The 17740-nt window shown below is 38.8% G+C and overlaps 1 protein-coding gene across 3 annotated transcripts in view; it reads left to right on the top strand.

Annotated features, from left to right (window-relative positions):
• PRKDC (protein kinase, DNA-activated, catalytic subunit) overlaps window positions 1-17740 on the top strand; it is a 216309-nt gene that overhangs the window by 117957 nt on the left and 80612 nt on the right. For 2 of the 3 annotated variants that reach the window (XM_019428881.2, XM_019428883.2), the window contains 10 exons: window positions 4462-4605; window positions 6124-6275; window positions 6839-6970; window positions 8464-8575; window positions 11247-11371; window positions 11457-11606; window positions 13042-13215; window positions 13890-13988; window positions 15005-15212; window positions 17196-17385. In XM_019428881.2, coding sequence (XP_019284426.2) covers window positions 4462-4605; window positions 6124-6275; window positions 6839-6970; window positions 8464-8575; window positions 11247-11371; window positions 11457-11606; window positions 13042-13215; window positions 13890-13988; window positions 15005-15212; window positions 17196-17385 — 1486 coding nt within the window. The remainder of the gene's footprint in view (window positions 1-4461; window positions 4606-6123; window positions 6276-6838; window positions 6971-8463; window positions 8576-11246; window positions 11372-11456; window positions 11607-13041; window positions 13216-13889; window positions 13989-15004; window positions 15213-17195; window positions 17386-17740) is intronic. The other variant, XM_019428882.2, reaches the window with a different exon arrangement.

Raw genomic sequence — 17740 nt, 5'->3', positions numbered from 1 at the left:
CCCAAATATATAAAACAATTACTCATAAACATAAGCAACCTTATTGATAAGGATGTGGTAATTGCAGGGGACTTTAACACCCCACTTACAGAAATGGATAGATCATCTGGACACACGGTCAATAAAGAAACAAGGGCCCTGAATGATACATTGGATCAGATGGACTTGATAGTTATATTTAGAACTCTGCATCCCAAAGCAACAGAATATACTTTCTTCTCGAGTGCACATGGAACATTCTCCAAGATAGATCCAATACTGGGTCACAAAACAGCCCTTCATAAGTATACAAGAATTGAAATCATATCATGCATACTTTCAGACCACAATGCTATGAAGCTTGAAATCAACCACAGGAAAAAGTCTGAAAAACCTCCAAAAGCATGGAGGTTAAAGAACACCCTACTAAAGAATGAGTGGGTTAACCAGGCAATTAGAGAAGAAAAAATATATGGAAACAAATGAAAATGAAAATACAACAATCCAAATGCTTTGGAATGCAGCGAAGGCAGTCCTTAGAGGAAAATACATTGCAATCCAGGCCTATCTCAAGAAACAAGAAAAATCCCAAATACAAAATCTAACAGCACACCTAAAGGAAACAGAAGCAGAACAGCAAAGGCAGCCTAAACCCAGCAGAAGAAGAGAAATAATAAAGATCAGAGCAGAAATAAACAATATAGAATCTAAAAAAACTGTAGAGTAGATTGACGAAACCAAGGGTGGGTTTTTTGAAAAAATAAACAAAATTGATAAACCTCTAGCCAGGCTTCTCAAAAAGAAAAGGGAGATGATCCAAATAGATAAAATCATGAATGAAAATGGAATTATTTCAACCAATCCCTCAGACATACAAGCAATTATCAGGGAATACTATGAAAAATTATATGCCAACAAACTGGACAACCTGGAAGAAATGGACAAATTCCTAAACACCCACAGTCTTCAAAAACTCAATCAGGAGGAAATAGAAAGCTTGAACAGACCCATAACCAGCAAAGAAATTGAATCAGTCATCAAAAATCTCCCAACAAATTAAAGCAGAGATAATACCTATCCTTCTCAAGCTGTTCCAAAAAATAGAAAGGGAAGGAAAACTTCCAGACTCATTCTATGAAGCCAGTATTACTTTGATTCCTAAACCAGACAGAGACCCAGTAAAAAAAGAGAACTACAGGCCAATATCCCTGATGAATATGGATGTAGAAATTCTCAATAAGATACTAGCAAATCGAATTCAACAGCATATAAAAAGAATTCTTCACCATGATCAAGTGGGATTCATTCCTGGGATGCAGGGCTGGTTCAACATTCGCAAATCAATCAATGTGATACATCAATTAATAAAAGAAAAGAACCATATGATCCTGTCAATCGATGCAGAAAAGGCCTTTGACAAAATCCAGCACCCTTTCTTAATAAAAACCCTCGAGAAAGTTGGGATAGAAGGAACATACTTAAAGATCATCAAAGCCATTTATGAAAAGCCCACAGCTAACATCATCCTCAATGGGGAAAAACTGAGAGCTTTTTCCCTGAGATCAGGAAGACGACAGGGATGCCCACTCTCACCCCTGTTGTTTAACATAGTGTTGGAAGTTCTAGCATCAGCAATCAGACAACAAAAGGAAATCAAAGGCATCAAAATTGGCAAAGATGAAATCAAGCTTTCACATTTTGCAGATGACATGATATTATACATGGAAAATCTGATAGACTCCACCAGAAGTCTGCTAGAACTGATACATGAATTTAGCAAAGTTGCAGGATACAAAATCAGTGTACAGAAATCAGTTGCATTCTTATACACTAATAATGAAGCAACAGAAAGACAAATAAAGAAACTGATCCCATTCACAATGGCACCAAGAAGTATAAAATACCTAGGAATAAATCTAACCAAAGATGTACAAGATCTGTATGCTGAAAACTATAGAAAGCTTATGAAGGTAATTGAAGAAGATATAAAGAAATGGAAAAACATTCCGTGCTCATGGATTGGAAGAATAAATATTGTCAAAATGTCAATACTACCCAAAGCACTCTACACTTTCAATGCAATCCCAATCAAAACTGCACTAGCATTCTTCTCGAAACTAGAACAAGCAATCCTAAAATTCATATGGAACCACAAAAGGCCCCGAATAGCCAAAGTAATTTTGAAGAAGAAGACCAAAGCAGGAGGCATCACAATCCTAGACTTTAGCGTCTACTACAAAGCTGTAATCATCAAGACAGCATGGTATTGGCACAAAAAGAGACACATGGACCAATGGAATAGAATAGATACCCCAGAACTAGACCCACAAACATATGGCCAACTAATCTTTGACAAAGCAGGAAAGAACATCCAATGGAAAAAAGACAGTCTCTTTAACAAATGGTGCTGGGAGAACTGGACAGCAACATGCAGAAAGTTGAAACTAGACCACTTTCTCACACCATTCACAAAAATAAACTCAAAATGGATGAAGGACCTGAATGTGAGACAGGAAACCATCAAAACCCTAGAGGAGAAAGCAGGAAAAGACCTCTCTGACCTCAGCCGTAGCAATTTCTTACTTGACACATCCCGAAAGGCAAGGGAATTAAAAGCAAAAATGAACTACTGGGACCTTATGAAGATAAAAAGCTTCTACACAGCAAAGGAAACAACCAACAAAGCTAAAAGGCAACCAACGGAATGGGAAAAGATATTTGCAAATGACATATCGGACAAAGGGCTAGTATCCAAAATCTATAAAGAGCTCACCCAACTCCACACCCAAAAAACAAATAACCCAGTGAAGAAATGGGCAGAAAACGTGAATAGACACTTCTCTAAAGAAGACATCCGGATGGCCAACAGGCACATGAAAGGATGCTCAACGTTGCTCCTCATCAGGGAAATAACAAATCAAAACCACACTCAGATATCACCTCACGCCAGTCAGAGTGGCTAAAATGAACAAATCAGGAGACTATAGATGCTGGAGAGGATGTGGAGAAACGGGAACCCTCTTGCACTGTTGGTGGGAATGCAAATTGGTGCAGCCGCTCTGGAAAGCAGTGTGGAGGTTCCTCACAAAATTAAAAATAGACCTACCCTATGACCCAGCAGTAGCACTGCTAGGAATTTACCCAAGGGATACAGGAGTACTGATGCATAGGGGCACTTGTACCCCAATGTTTACAGCAGCACTCTCCACAATAGCCAAATTATGGAAAGAGCCTAAATGTCCATCAACTGATGAATGGATAAAGAAATTGTGGTTTATATACACAATGGAGTACTACGTGGCAATGAGAAAGAATGAAATATGGCCCTTTGTAGCAACATGGATGGGACTGGAGAGTGTTATGCTAAGTGAAATAAGCCATAAAGAGAAAGACAGATTCCATATGTTTTCACTCATATGTGGATCCTGAGAAACTTAACAGAAGACCATGGGGGAGGGGAAGGAAAAAAAAAAAGGGGTTAGAGTGGGAGAGAGCCAAAGCATAAGAGACTCTTAAAAACTGAGAACAAACTGAGGGTTGATGGGGGGTGGGAGGGAGGGGAGGGTGGGTGATGGGTATTGAGGAGGGCACCTTTTGTGATGAGTTCTGGGTGTTGTATGGAAACCAATTTGACAATAAATTTCATATATTGAAAAAAAATTAAAAATTAAAAAAATTTAAAAAAGAAGAAAAAAATAAAACTATACGACAACAACAAAAAAATAACGAAGTTTGTGTTTGTAATTTGTAAATAAATCAATACATACATGGAGAGTGTTCGAACTTTTCTTTACTTACGGGGTGTATAAACAAAGATTTGAGACCACACAGATTTAAGCTGTGAGAGTAGTCCCTGAGGAAACATATTTAATAAAAACAAAGTGGCGAAGGTTAAGAAGATAGGTAGCTTGAATTATATCTTAATCTGTTCATTTGCATCAAAATAGCATTCTTGTGCAATTTCTAAAATAAACTAAATTGAATTTAGAATATGGGTACATTTTCTTTAGATTTCAGAGGTCTTGAGAAAATGAAGTCAATAACACAATAACTTCTATAATATAAGAAATGAAAGAACATCAGCCACATGCGTCTACCTAATTTTTATATTCTCGTTTTTCATATACTCTATGCATTTGCATAAAATAACAGTTCTCTAGAGCTGCATATTATTCAGATAGGATAAGATTGATAAAGAGTACTTTCATTTTGATTTTTAAGAGCATAGTTATATCAGGTTTTCAACAAAGAAAATATCAGAAGTCCATTTGCCTTGTATTGTGGTTTCAAGGACCCATGAGGAGAGAATTCAACAGAGAATCTGATCTGATGAAGCAGGGTAATTGTTGGAATTTACATCTGTTTTGGATTTAGGTCAAGTCATAATATTAAATTTTAGCTGATGGAGGATATGTTCCTAAATTAATAATTTGGTTATTCAAAATAATTTTTTTGCTGTTTGACTTTTAAATTCTCTTCCAGGTCTTCCGCCCTTATGCGAAGTATTGGCTCAGCCCCTTGCTGCAGCTGGTGGTTTCTGAAAACAATGGAGGAGAAGGAATTCACTACATGGTGGTCGAGATAGTGGTGACTCTTCTTTCGTGGACAGGAATAGCTACTCCTGTGGTAAGAATGGACACGTCTTTTATGGAGTGGTATGTCAGTCTCTTGCTGATACCATAAACAAATTGATGACAGATAATCCAAGCTCCTCTTAATGACTTAAGAGTCACCATTTTTAACATTAATTGTCATATTGCTGTGGTCCTGTTATACCAATGGCTTCATACTGCTTCAGGTCTGTTTTCTTAGATTTCTGATTTCTTAGATTTCTTTCGATAATGCCTCTGACTTTGCTTTTATTTTTAAGCTATCAGGTATTTATTTTGTTTGTTGCTTTTATTTGCTAGGATCTTGGAAACTAGACTAATGATTTCTTAAAAATAAGTGTGAAATAAATGTCAGTAGACCCTGAATATTAGGTCTTGAAAACTTCTGTTGTAACTAAAGTCTGTGGATGTTTTGGCATTTGTTTTGCCAGCTTACTTATTTCCCTAGTATTGACATGGACCCATTAATGGTTGAAATTGCCAAAAAAGTAACCACCAGGTGAATGATACTGTGTCACCCTGAGGCAGTCTCGTGGCTTCCACCAGTACAGATTTGTGTGCTCTGGAGCTTTGCCATTCACATAAAAACATTAGCACTAATAAGGTACAAGAGTTTTCGTGTAGTAATATTCTGAGAACTTTCCTTACTAAACATAATATATGGACATAGAGCTTTTACATGCATTTATATCTGGATGTGCCTATCTTATTTCACAGTAAACCAAATTTAGATTTCTTAGCTTTAAGGTGATAAATGTTTTCATGTTATTAAGCAGAGTAAAATTGTTTTAGTATTTAGTTTAACTTAGGAACCATTGGGAAAGATTGAGTTAAATGTCAGGTGCATGGTTGAGTTTGAGAGAGCCGAACTGCTAGGTGTCAGAATAGCTGCATAAAGCAACGAGTCAAAGTAAGAATCAAGTGAAGCCTTTTGTCACTTGCGGTAGAGGCTAAAGCCAGAGGAAGTGGACTCCCCTTGTCCATTTCCCCCATGGAACATTGCAGCTTAGTCTGGTCGAGGGTCAGGTGGTTTAGCACAGATCCGAGGGTCATCTCACTGTTGAGGGACCCCTGAATTAAAGGCTCCAGCAGTTTTATGAGACCATAAAAGGAGTCAGAAGAAAAGTGTTTTCACAGTTGCCCTTCCTCTTATAAGGAGCTCTCAGCGGAGATGCCTGGAGAAGATGAAGAGAAATGAAGGTGCCGGGGGTTACGAGTGCAAATATGTGACAAGCATGACCAGTCTGGGGGGTGGAGGGTGGATGGCTAAGGGTCTGACTGTATCTACCCTTGGAGACTGCAGAGCCCTGGCTCTGTTCCAGCCTGGTGCCAGAGGGTAGCTTGTCCGTCCATAAGGCCTGCCAGCAAAGCCTTTGTCATTGCCTGTGGTTGTCCTTGAAAAATCACACATAGTTTTACACCAGAAGCCTCAGTATACTGGCAGGTTTCTTTTATAAATGGACTGTTGGATTAAAAAAATGTTTTTCCAGAGTGGAATGCTACATATTAATACAGAATTTCTATACCTTTTTAGGGGGTCCCTAAAGATGAAGTGTTAGCAAATCGATTGCTTCATTTCCTAATGAAACATGTTTTTCATCAAAAAAGAGCTGTGTTTAGACATAACCTTGAAATTATAAAAACCCTTGTTGAATGCTGGAAGGATTGTTTATCTGTCCCTTACAGGTACAAATTTACTACATTTTGCAGTATTGCTTAGACATTTTTAAAATGTAGCATGTTGTAAATGGTGATTACAGTGAAGTTTAATTACTTGAAATGATAGAAGGAATATAATTTGAAATTGAATCATTTGTAAGGGTACAATATTGCTGCTAGTACAATCCTAGCCTCCAAAGTTTGACGAAGCACCTCTGTGCGGGTCATTGCCTCCAGGTGGCCTGCTCCGTCTCCCAGCTCACCTCTGGCCCAGCAGACACTGGGCATATGGGGTACACTCTGCCCTTCATTGTCCCAGCGCAGGGGTGAACTGTCGGACTGCGCAGCCTGAGGCAAGCTATAACTTTCCAAAGGTTTCAGAATCAACTAACAGAGAATTGGGGCAAATAGTTAGATCGTAAGAAATACAGACTTGCTAGAATAACTTGAATGTATACAAACAGGGTATTAGGAAGAAGGGTGTTAGTCGTGGGGAAAGATAAAGTATTTCTCACCCTGCAAATTATCTTCTTGCTGTGCTTATTTTATTATATGATAATCTGTACTTGTCCTTTATGCTTATGTTTCAGGTTAATATTTGAAAAGTTTTCCAGTAAAGATCCTAATTCCAAAGACAATTCAGTAGGAATTCAATTATTAGGCATTATAATGGCCAATAACTTGCCCCCCTATGACCCAAAATGTGGCATAGAGAGCATAAAGTGAGTATCAAGGGAGTTTTTGCTTTGCTTCTTTTTTAGATTAAAGTATATGTGAATTGGATTGATGGACTGGAGTATGGTCTCATTTTTTCTTAAGTTTATTCATTTTGAGAGAGTGCGTGTGCGAGTATGAGAGGGGCAAAGAGATACGGAAAGAGAGAGAGAATCCCAAACAGGCTCCAGGCTCCACACTGTCAGCGCAGAGCCTGATGTGGGACTCAAACCCGTGAACCATGAGCCCGATGTGGGTCTCAAACCCACAAACCATGAGATTGTGACCTGAGCTGGACCCAAGATTCCGACGTTTAACCAACTGAGCCACCCAGGTGCCCCTAGTTTTTATAAGTTTAAAGACCTAGACCCATGTTAAAAATATTTCTACCAGAGTTTAGTAAGTTGGGCTTAGAGGTCTTTTGGGAGAAGAAATATGTTAATGGAATGAATGATGGAAGTGAAGTTTTTCAAAATTAATATTTTTTTTTCAATTGTGTTTCACCAAATAGGTGTTAGGTATTTTCTTTCTTATTTTCTACAACTGCATTTTCAGCGTTTGCCCCCAAACCAGCATGAGCTCTGTGGGACCATTCACGACAGGATCATGGATGGATGCCTGGGTCCTGGTGCTGCCCTGTCGCTGTGCTTTTTGCCTCAGCTACAGCCCCTGCTCCCTCCGTCGGGACCTTTTGTGGGTGGGGGTGAACGCAGCCCGGCGTCTGGAGGGAGGGCGCTAGTGAGCTCATCCTCTACCATCACGGACCGGTACTTCATTGTCCTACTGTGTTAGGAGTTCTGAAAAGTCAGCATTCACATTATGTGACTGTAGATTTCAGCATGTCCCTTCCGAGCTTTTCCCGTTTCTTTGGAAGTGTCTCACTCCGTCTGGTCGGTCCTCCTGTGTTAGCCTCCTGGCACCGGTTCCTCCATTTGCCTGCTATCATAGACAAACAGGTGGCTCCGTGAAGAGTCCATGGGAAATAGTTTGCTTTTAGATGAGTTACTTTTTTTGAGCTTTGATTCCCCCAGTGACAAGCCTATAGAGCTTCTCTGGAACTGGAGGCTAACGTTCTGTGGCCTACAGAGCCTGGAAGCGTGGACTGGTGCTCACTCTCCTTCTCATTTATTGTCCTCGTCTTGTCACAGCAGTCAAGAGGTGTCAGGAAGTCATGAGGCTTTCAAGGGGTGTCAGTAAGCCATGGTCTTGGTTAGTAGCTTTTTTTTCACTGCAGTGTTTTTTATAGTATCCAGCATCGTGTTTTGCTTTGACTGCAGCAGTCCTGTGTGATTGAGCTGTGGACTGCCATGTGCCTTCCTGGTCATGATGTCAGAGCCTTAAGTACATCTTGATGTATGTTTTCACACAAATAATTTGGATCATGTTCTATGTTTAGTATTTTCTCAATTTATGCTCTTAATACGGCATGAGGAGCAAAGTTGTTACATTTTTATGTCAACAGAATGTATTATGTGATGCATATTTTCTGTATTTGTTACAGATACTTCCAAGCTTTGGTCAGTAACATGTCTTTCGTAAAATATAAAGAGGTGTATGCAGCAGCCGCAGAAGTTCTAGGACTTATTCTTCAATATGTTACCAAGAAAGAAAATGTAAGTGTGTTATACAATTTTAAATAAATAGTGCTTTTTCAGTTTTGATTTTTTCTAACACTTGTTATTTATATCCTCTATACTGTAACAAACCAGAGTGGGCATTCTGCATTTATTAATACTTGGCTTTTTCCTAGCGTATATAGTGCTCAATTTTTTTTAAAGAGGACATGGGATTTTTAAAACACTTGGAAACTTGGTAAACATTTAAAGATGGGTAACTTACTTATATTGTGAAAGCCAGGAAAGGATTATTTAACCAGCTTTCATTCCTCTGAAAGTAGTGTCAGGGTTTCTTTTGAAGCAAATTATTCTGGTGGATACTTGCTATGGTTAGGGCTATGTTAACTAATAAAATACTCCATTTCCAATCTGGGACGTAATATAGTTATCAGACAGGACAGGGCACTTGTGGGAGCCTTTCTCAGTCTTGGGAGCCCTGCCCACTTTCCAGGATTGTTAGAAGAACCCAACTGAATCTTTCAGGGCAGTGTAAGTTCAAAGTACTACAGGTCTCCATAGAATGTAATTATTACAGATGTATGTAAATTACATGTTCTAACTTACTTGAAAGTAGGGTAGTGGAGTGATGCTTCCTGCTACACTGCTGTTCTCCTGTGGTTGGTTAGTGAGGGGCTGTGTGTTTTGGAGCCTCCAAAACCGCTGTCACTCATTGTGATGAGCCCTTCTTGCCAGGTCTCATTGCAGTGACACAGTTGATCATTCCTCCCGATTCCCTTTGTCACTGCTTCTAGGACACTCTCTTGGCTCTCTTCCTATTCTCCTGGCTGTTTCCCTTCCTTAGCTTCATGTTTCCCGGCTACCTCTCCAGCTCTGATGTTGGTCCTCTTCTTCCTTGCTCCCCTGCCAACCATCTAGCCTCCTGGCTTTGAAAACTGCCTATGTGTTCATGATTCCCAACTTCCTATATCCAGTCCACATCCTCTCCTGAAAGAAAAGGTGGAGAGTGGAGAGTGGGCTACTTTCACTGTCTGAGTGGATGAGGAGTAAAGGGTTAGGGAAGTTGGGAGGTCCCGAGGGCACCCAGAGTACCCCAACACAGTGTATTGGGCCCCTGCCCATTTTGACAATTAGGTATCTATTTGGGTTTAAATTTTTTTTCTAATGCTTATTTATTTATTTTTGAGAGAGATGGAGACAGAATGTGCATGGGTTAGGGGCAGAGAGAGAGGGAGAAACAGAATCCGAAGCCCGCTCCAGGCTCCGAGCTCTCAGCACAGAGCCTGACGTGTGGCTCGATCTCACGAACTGTGAGATCACCGCCTGAGCTGAAGTCGGAAGCTCAACCAACTGAGCCACCCAGGCACCTCAGGTATCTATTTGGGTTTAAAAGAAAATTAAATGAAGGGAAATAGACCCACTTGGGGAGGTCAGTCTTCGCTTATAATTTATTTTAGGAATTACCAGCTATTTTTGTAAAATAATTTTTTTTTTGAGAGACTGTGCGCAAGTGGGGAGGGGCAGAGAGAGAGAATCTTAAGCAGGCTCTACACTGTCAGTGCAGAGCCTGACATGCAGGGTTCAATCTCAGCGACCCTGAGATCACGACCTGAGCCAAAATCAAGAATTGTACACTTAACTGACTGAGCCACCCAGGCACGCTTAAAAATTTTAAATTCCGAATTACCTTATTTTTACATGATTCTCATATCCTTAGATGTTGGGTTTCAATTTACATAGTATGCTAAGTCTTCAGCACAGATGGAACAAATTACAGTAGATCCCAAGTTTAATCTCTCTTCGCTTAAATTTCAAGTTAGTAGTAATGATAAACACTTTGGTTTTACATTGTTCTTTTCTGAATATAAAATGGTATTGATTTAGTGTAGAAATTAGAAGAACAGAGTAAAATATAAAGAAGTTGGTGAGAATCAGTCCTATTCCAACCACTGAATTGCTCTTGGCACCTGAGAGGTAGTCTCCAGTTGTCAGTATATATGTGCATGCGTTTGTCTTCTGTTGGTTACCTGTATTATAATGTTGGTTATGTATGTTGGTCAGTTACATATGTTCGTTATCTTATTGGCTGGTTCTGGGCTCTGGGGGTGTAGCCAGAGCAGTCCTGGCCACCCCCCCTTCTCAGGAAGCTAACATTTGATGAAGAGAAGCAGACAATACATAGACAAATCTGTCACCATTGATAGTAGTACATGATGAAGAAAAAACAGGATATAGGGAGGTAGACAATGGTGGAGGTGGCTTTTTAGATAAAGTTGCCTGAAAATTCTGGTTTGTGTGAATATTTGACCAAGTATGTGAACACTGGCATCATAAAATGTATTTACACAGCGTTTGATCACTGATTTTAGTTCAGCTTCTCAAATGACTTTTTAGCAGTATTTTGGATGTGAAAAGGAAGCACCAATCTTTATCAGCCTGCCATCTGACAAGAGCTAGGCGCCACCAGTGGTGACAGCACAGAGCAGTCATGGCTGTGGCCTGGCCTGCCTGAACTCACAGCCCCAGAGCCTCTTGTGTCCAGTGGTTAATGTGCACACTCCTGGCACTGTACCTTGTGAACACCTTTACCTTGTAGGTGATAGCATTGGACATCTTCCATGGGTTCAATTAACTATTTAAGACAAACCTGTTTTCAGTAACTAACGTAAGTTTCGCATTTGTGTATTTGAAAAGAAACTTAATTTTTCAGATACTGGAAGATTTGGTGTATGAATTGATTGTAAAACAGTTGAAGCAGCATCAAAATATGATGGAGGACAAATTTATTGTGTGCTTGAACAAAGCTGTGAAGAACTTTCCTCCTCTTGCCGATAGGTAGGATATCAGTCATGCTGGACGTCCTGTTGTGGGAGAGGGTCTGCGACGGCCCTCTCCCTCATTGGCCATGTCCACTGGTTAGGTTCATGAACACTGTGTTCTTCCTGCTGCCCAAATTTCATGGGGTGATGAAGACTCTCTGTCTGGAGGTGGTGCTGTGTCGTGCAGAGGAAATAACAGATCTCTACTTACAGTTAAAGAGCAAGGATTTCATTCAAGTTATGAGATATAGGTGAGTGCAAAGCCAGCCCTGTGTTCTCAGATGCAGCTGGCACATAAAATTTTGATTTGTTCAACTGTCTCCTTCAACTCAGAACTTGTAGGTTTTCATAAAATATGTATTTGTTATATACGACTATGTATATATGTACATCTCAAGATAGATAAACTTAAAAATATGTACTTGTTAAATTTTAATCAGAATTAAAAGTGGTGGGGCCTGCCCCTCCTGTCTTCTTTAACCTGGCACCTTGGGGAAGCCACATCTCAAGTGTTACCTAAGGCTCTTCTCAGGTTTAAAATGCATGATTTTGAGTTCTGTACCATTTTTTCCAGCTAGGAGGCATCCATTATTTGTTAACATTGTTCATTTATTTTCAAAATCACATTATACTAGTTTTTAATATTTTTTTAAAGCCTATTCATCTGTTTTGAGAGAGGGAGTAGGGGAGAGGCAGAGAGAGGGAGAGAGAAAATCCCAAGCAGGCTCCATACTGTCAGCACAGAGCCTGATGTGGGGCTCCATGCAAGGCTCGAACCCATGAACTGTGAGATCAGGACCTGAGCCAAAATCAAGAGTTGGACACCCAACCGACTGAGCCACCCAGATGCCCCCCATATTATACTATTAAAATAGGTGTGAAAAGAGATGCTGTTGCTCACAATATTTTTATTTCTCTGTACTGTTTTCCAGCCTTGTCTGTGGACGTATTTTTTTACATGGGGATAAATTATTGATAAATGTAGAGTGTGCCAGTAACAAAGAATGTATGTTATGGCGCTGTGATATCCTTCATTAGACATTTACTGAATATCAACTGCATGTGAAGCATTAAGCTGGGTGCTGTAGGAAGAAAAGATACATAAAATAAGGAAATAGACGTGCACCTTATTGGGGGCTCAGACTACCCTTGACTCGTTGTATGACCTGCCAGATAGCCTGAATAGCACTTGAAATCATTGTTTTAAAATCATGAAATCCTTTATATTTAGTTTATGTTGTTTGACATTTCGGATTTTTAAAAAATGAACTTTTATTTTGGAATGACTTAATATTTACAGAAAAGTTGAAAGACAATACAGAAAATTCCCACATACCCTTAACCCACTTTTTCCATGTCACATAATTGTGGCATATTTGTCAAAACTAAGAAATTAACATTAGTACATTATTGATTACTAAACTAGATTTTATTTGGATTTTATCAGTTTTCCCACTAATGTCCTTTTTCTATTCTAGGATCCGATACAGGGTACCATATTGAATTAATTTGTTTATTTTTAATACTGTAGCTCATGGTAATTTTTTAAGATGTAATTTTTATATTTCCATTGTAACAAATTTTGAAATACAGAACAGCACAAAGAAGAAAAAGTTACCTGTCACATCTGAAAGTATAATAAAAATTATTAAATTGGTATGTTTTTAAAACCCTCTCTTACTGTAGAGATGATGAAAGACAGAAAGTGTGTTTGGACATAATTTATAAGATGATGGCAAAATTGAAACCAGTAGAACTCCGAGAACTTCTGAATCCTGTTGTAGAATTCATTTCTCATCCTTCTCCAGTGTGTAGGGAACAAATGTATAATATTCTTATGTGGGTTCATGACAATTACCGGTAAGCTGTACATTAATTTTTATATTACTTTTTTCAAGGGAGCATTTGGGTGCCAATAGCAATCTGGAGTAGATTATAATAAATAATAAAATGTTTAAACATTTTTAAACGTAGGATTATTAATTAAAACGAGTTTATTTTAGTATATTGACATTTATCCTTATTTTAATTCATTTCATGTATTCGTGAGAAATATTCAGAATGTGCAGTTTTTGGTTGAGTTAATACTGTAATTTGTTTTTACAGTTCTCCTTTTAAGATCTGACACAATTAAGAAAATGAACTCTGTGGGATGTCTTCATCCTATAGGACTGCCACCACAGCACTTCCCATGGGGTCTGAGTCCATCCTAGGACCTCTTAGCGTTCCCAGGGAACCCCTGCAGCCTACTCCCATTATCCGCCCCCCCCCCCCCCCACGCTGTCCTGTGCACGTGAGCCCTGTCACACTGTAGGAAGGGTGATGACAGTCACCCGGATGGGCTTGCAGAGTCACCAAAGGAAGGTGTCAGGGTATGTCCGTATGAGGGTAGGTTCTGCTATGGTTTGGGAAGTTAAAGTTCCACGGGAAAAGCCAGATTATTTTACTTTAATCTGGTTGTTGGTGTTATTACGGTTGAACAAAAGTGATAAGAAGACAATATTAATGTTTTGTCATTTTGTTATTTTTCTCAGAGATCCAGAAAGTCAAGCAGATGAGGACTCCAGGGAAATATTTAAGTTGGCAAAAGATGTGTTGATTCAAGGGTTGATCGATGAGAACGTTGGGCTTCAGTATGTGTTCCTCGAATAATAAGGCCAAGACAAATAAATTAGGGATGTTTCTTTCTAGACTAGCATTGAGTATTTGTCCACAGTTTTAGAATTATATTTATAGTATTACCATTTTCTCTGCTTTCTGCATTCATGATGTTTAATAAAAATGTATTTTGAATCACATTAAGACTTAAAAATTCTGACAAGTGATTTTAATAAAAAATTCTTGAAAAACTGTGGGTAAAGCTCTCTCTGCTCACACAGTGAATTAAAGTGTTTCAAAATAAAAAAATCTGTAATGCTGATTATTATGTTTCTCATTTAACTCATGGTTGAGATCACACTATACATATTAATATTGAATGAAATGTTTGAAACTTCAGAAGTAGGAGGAAACTATAATGATTATATAAGAAAATACAAATGACGATTATTTTTCTCTAAAATATCTATTCTAAATTTTATGAGCGTTTTGTCAAGTACTAATTATAAAAGAAGGGTCATAAGCTTTTTGTATGATTCTGTATATCAATTAATTTTCCATTCTGTCACAATTTTAAACTCATTTTTGCTTTTCAAATTACATTTGGATTTCATAAGCATTCATAAATTGTAAAGCCTAACCTGGCTCTTAACTAGTTTAAGTTTTGAATATTTTATGGCACTAATTTTTGGAGTGAATTGTTTTAGCAAGGCAGTGAAGGATTTTATATAATTTCTTAAGGTGTTTTCTCAGTTTCAAAGTAGCTAATATTGTATACTCATCATTGAAAACTTCCCAGATAATAGGGATAAGAATAAAATCATCTAGTTTTTCACCTCTTGTTAAATATGCTGAAGTTTGGAATATTCCCTTCCTTCAGTGCATATTAGTGTTCATAACTCATGTTACACTCTTGATACAATTTTGAATGTGGTTTTCCTCATGTTAAGGTTTATAGGGGTGAAAGACTATCTTCTCGACATGACACCATGTGTAGGGCATTCTTTCTCATTTGACAACATCTGAAAAATCTTTCCTCTCTGCTTTTCAGGTTAATTATTCGAAATTTCTGGAGCCATGAAACTAGATTACCTTCAAATACGTTGGACCGATTGTTGGCACTAAATTCCTTATATTCTCCAAAGATAGAAGTGCACTTTTTAAGTTTAGCAACAGATTTTCTGCTTGAAATGACCAGCATGAGCCCAGATTATCCAAACCCTGTGTTTGAACATCCTCTGTCAGAATGTGAATTTCAGGTGAAGTATTTGTCTCTACAGTAATAAATATTATAGGGGCGCCTGGGTGGCTTGGTCGGTTAAGCGTCCAACTTTGGCTCAGGTCATGATCTCACGGTCCGTGAGTTCGAGCCCCGCGTCGGGCTCTGTGCTGACAGCTCAGAGCCTGGAGCCTGTTTCAGATTCTGTGTCTCCCTCTCTCTGCCCCTCCCCTGTTCATGCTCTCTCTCTGTCTCAAAAATAAATAAACGTTAAAAAAAATAATAATAATAATAATAAATATTATAAGCTTTTCCTATCTGTTAGTCAGCAAACATTTTCTAATAGAGTTAAACTGGCTGTCTTTGTTTTATTGAGATATAAGTGACATGTTAGTTTCAGGTTTACAACATACTGATTTAATATTGGTATGTACTGTGATGTGATCACCACGATAAGCTTAGCTAACATCCATCACCATGGAGTTACAGACTTTCTTTCCTTGTGACCAGAACTTTTAACATCTTCTCTTTTAGCAACTTTCAAATATACAATACATTATTATTATTATTATTATTATTATTATTATTAATTACATTATTATAACCACACGTTATATCCCCATGACTCATTTGTTTTTTTAACTGGGAGTGTGTACCTTTTGGCTCCCTTCACCCATGTCCCTTTCCCCCATCCTCTGCCTCTGGCAGTACCCAGTCTGTTCTCTATATGTATCAGTTCAGGCTTTTTGTTTTGTTATTGTTGTTTTTTGGATTCCACATGTAAGTGAGATTCATGTGGTATCTGTCTTGCTCTTTTTGATGTATTTTACTTTGCATAATGCCCTCAAGGTCCATCCATGTTGTCACAGATGGCAAGATTTCCTTCTTTTTTATGGCTCAATAATACTCCATTGTGTGTATGTGTGTATGTACGCATATATATATGTATGTATGTATGTATATATGTATGTATGTATGTATATATATATGTATGTATATATATATATGTATATATATATATATGCGTACATACACACGCACCTATATGTATCTGTGTATGTATACACACGCACATCATGTCTTTATCCATTCATCCATTGATAGACCACAAAAGTTGCTTCCATGTCTTGGTTATTACTAATAAGCTAGCATAGAGATGCATATATCTTTTCAAGTTAGTGGTTTTTTTTACCCAGAAGTAGAATAGTTGGACCTTATGGTATTTCTATTTTTAATTTTTTGAGGACTTCCATAGTGTTTTCCATAGTGGTTGCACCAATTTACGGTCCCACCAGCAGTGCGTGAGGATTCCCTCTTCTCTACATCCTTGCCAACACTTGCTGTCCCCTGCGTTTTTGAGCATAGCCATCCTGACAGATGTGAAGTGATGACTCATTGTGGGTTTGATTTGTGTTTCCCTGGTGATTAGTGATACTGGACTTCTTAGTTTATTTGGAATTCTCACACATCCTTTCTGAAACACTTCTATTTGCTTTAACCTCATCTGCTCACACTCTCTTCACATGCTCACATTTGTCCCCCTTTCAGCCTCCACTTGGATTTTCCTTTCTCCATAATACCATCCCCCTTCCCCATTAGCACCCCCCAATCCGTTTGGTAGATGTTAAGGTTGTGCTATCTCTCGGCAGCCTTAACGGCCTGTGACGATTGAAATAATAACAGTTGTGCTCAGTTCGTCTATGCTGAGCCGAGCAGCATAGCCTGACTTCTCAGCTTGTTGCAGCTGTGGTGCCATTACTGGGTATGGCATTAAGCCATTTAATGCAGAATGTGATGGAGGAGAAAAATGGTTTTCCTCCCCCAATACTAATTAGTATATTCTAATTGGCAAATAATTTATTTAAAATTTTTAAATTTGAAGGGGTTCTTCTTCAGCTGTTTCCCACACAGATTTATGAAATTATATACCTGTCTGCTAATGGCACCATTGGATTTTAAATAAAATTATTTCAGTGTTGCTAAAGAAGGACCATGATTTCATTCGGAACTCTCTTACGTGCAGGAATATACCATTGATTCTGACTGGCGTTTCCGAAGTACTGTCCTCACTCCAATGTTTATTGAGACTCAGGCCACCCAAAGTGTTCTCCAGACCCGGACCCAGGAGGGATCCCTCCCAGTTCAAGGAGCGATGGCTAAGCAGATACGGGCCACCCAACAGCAGTATGACTTCACGCCTACACAAACTGCAGGTACCTGTCAGCCTGAACACGTGCCTGCTTTGCACCAGGCAGTATGATCTATGGAAGCAGCCTCCACTGCAAGAACATTGGCTGTAAGAGTAGTGAAACAGTAATAGAAAAAAGTGGTAAGAACCACAGAAAAGTCATGTCAGTCAAAGGAGAAAAGGACTAAAGTTCCTAGAGGTGTCAAATTCTTAGAGTTAGAAAGTGGAAGGGGGCCTCTAGGGGTTGGGTGAGAAACAATAGGGAGCTAGTATTTAAAGGATATGGATTTTAGGGCATCTGGGTGGCTCAGTCAATTAAGGGTCCAACCCTTGATTTTGGCTCAGGTTCATGGTTGTGAGATCGAGCCCCCCATCGGGCT

The sequence above is a fragment of the Panthera pardus genome, unplaced genomic scaffold, assembly GCF_024362965.1.
Source record: "Panthera pardus isolate Hobbes unplaced genomic scaffold, ASM2436296v1 HiC_scaffold_7, whole genome shotgun sequence".
Classification (NCBI taxonomy): domain Eukaryota; kingdom Metazoa; phylum Chordata; class Mammalia; order Carnivora; family Felidae; genus Panthera; species Panthera pardus.
Note: the sequence above shows the minus strand (reverse complement) of the source record. Positions and strands in the feature narration are given on the sequence as shown.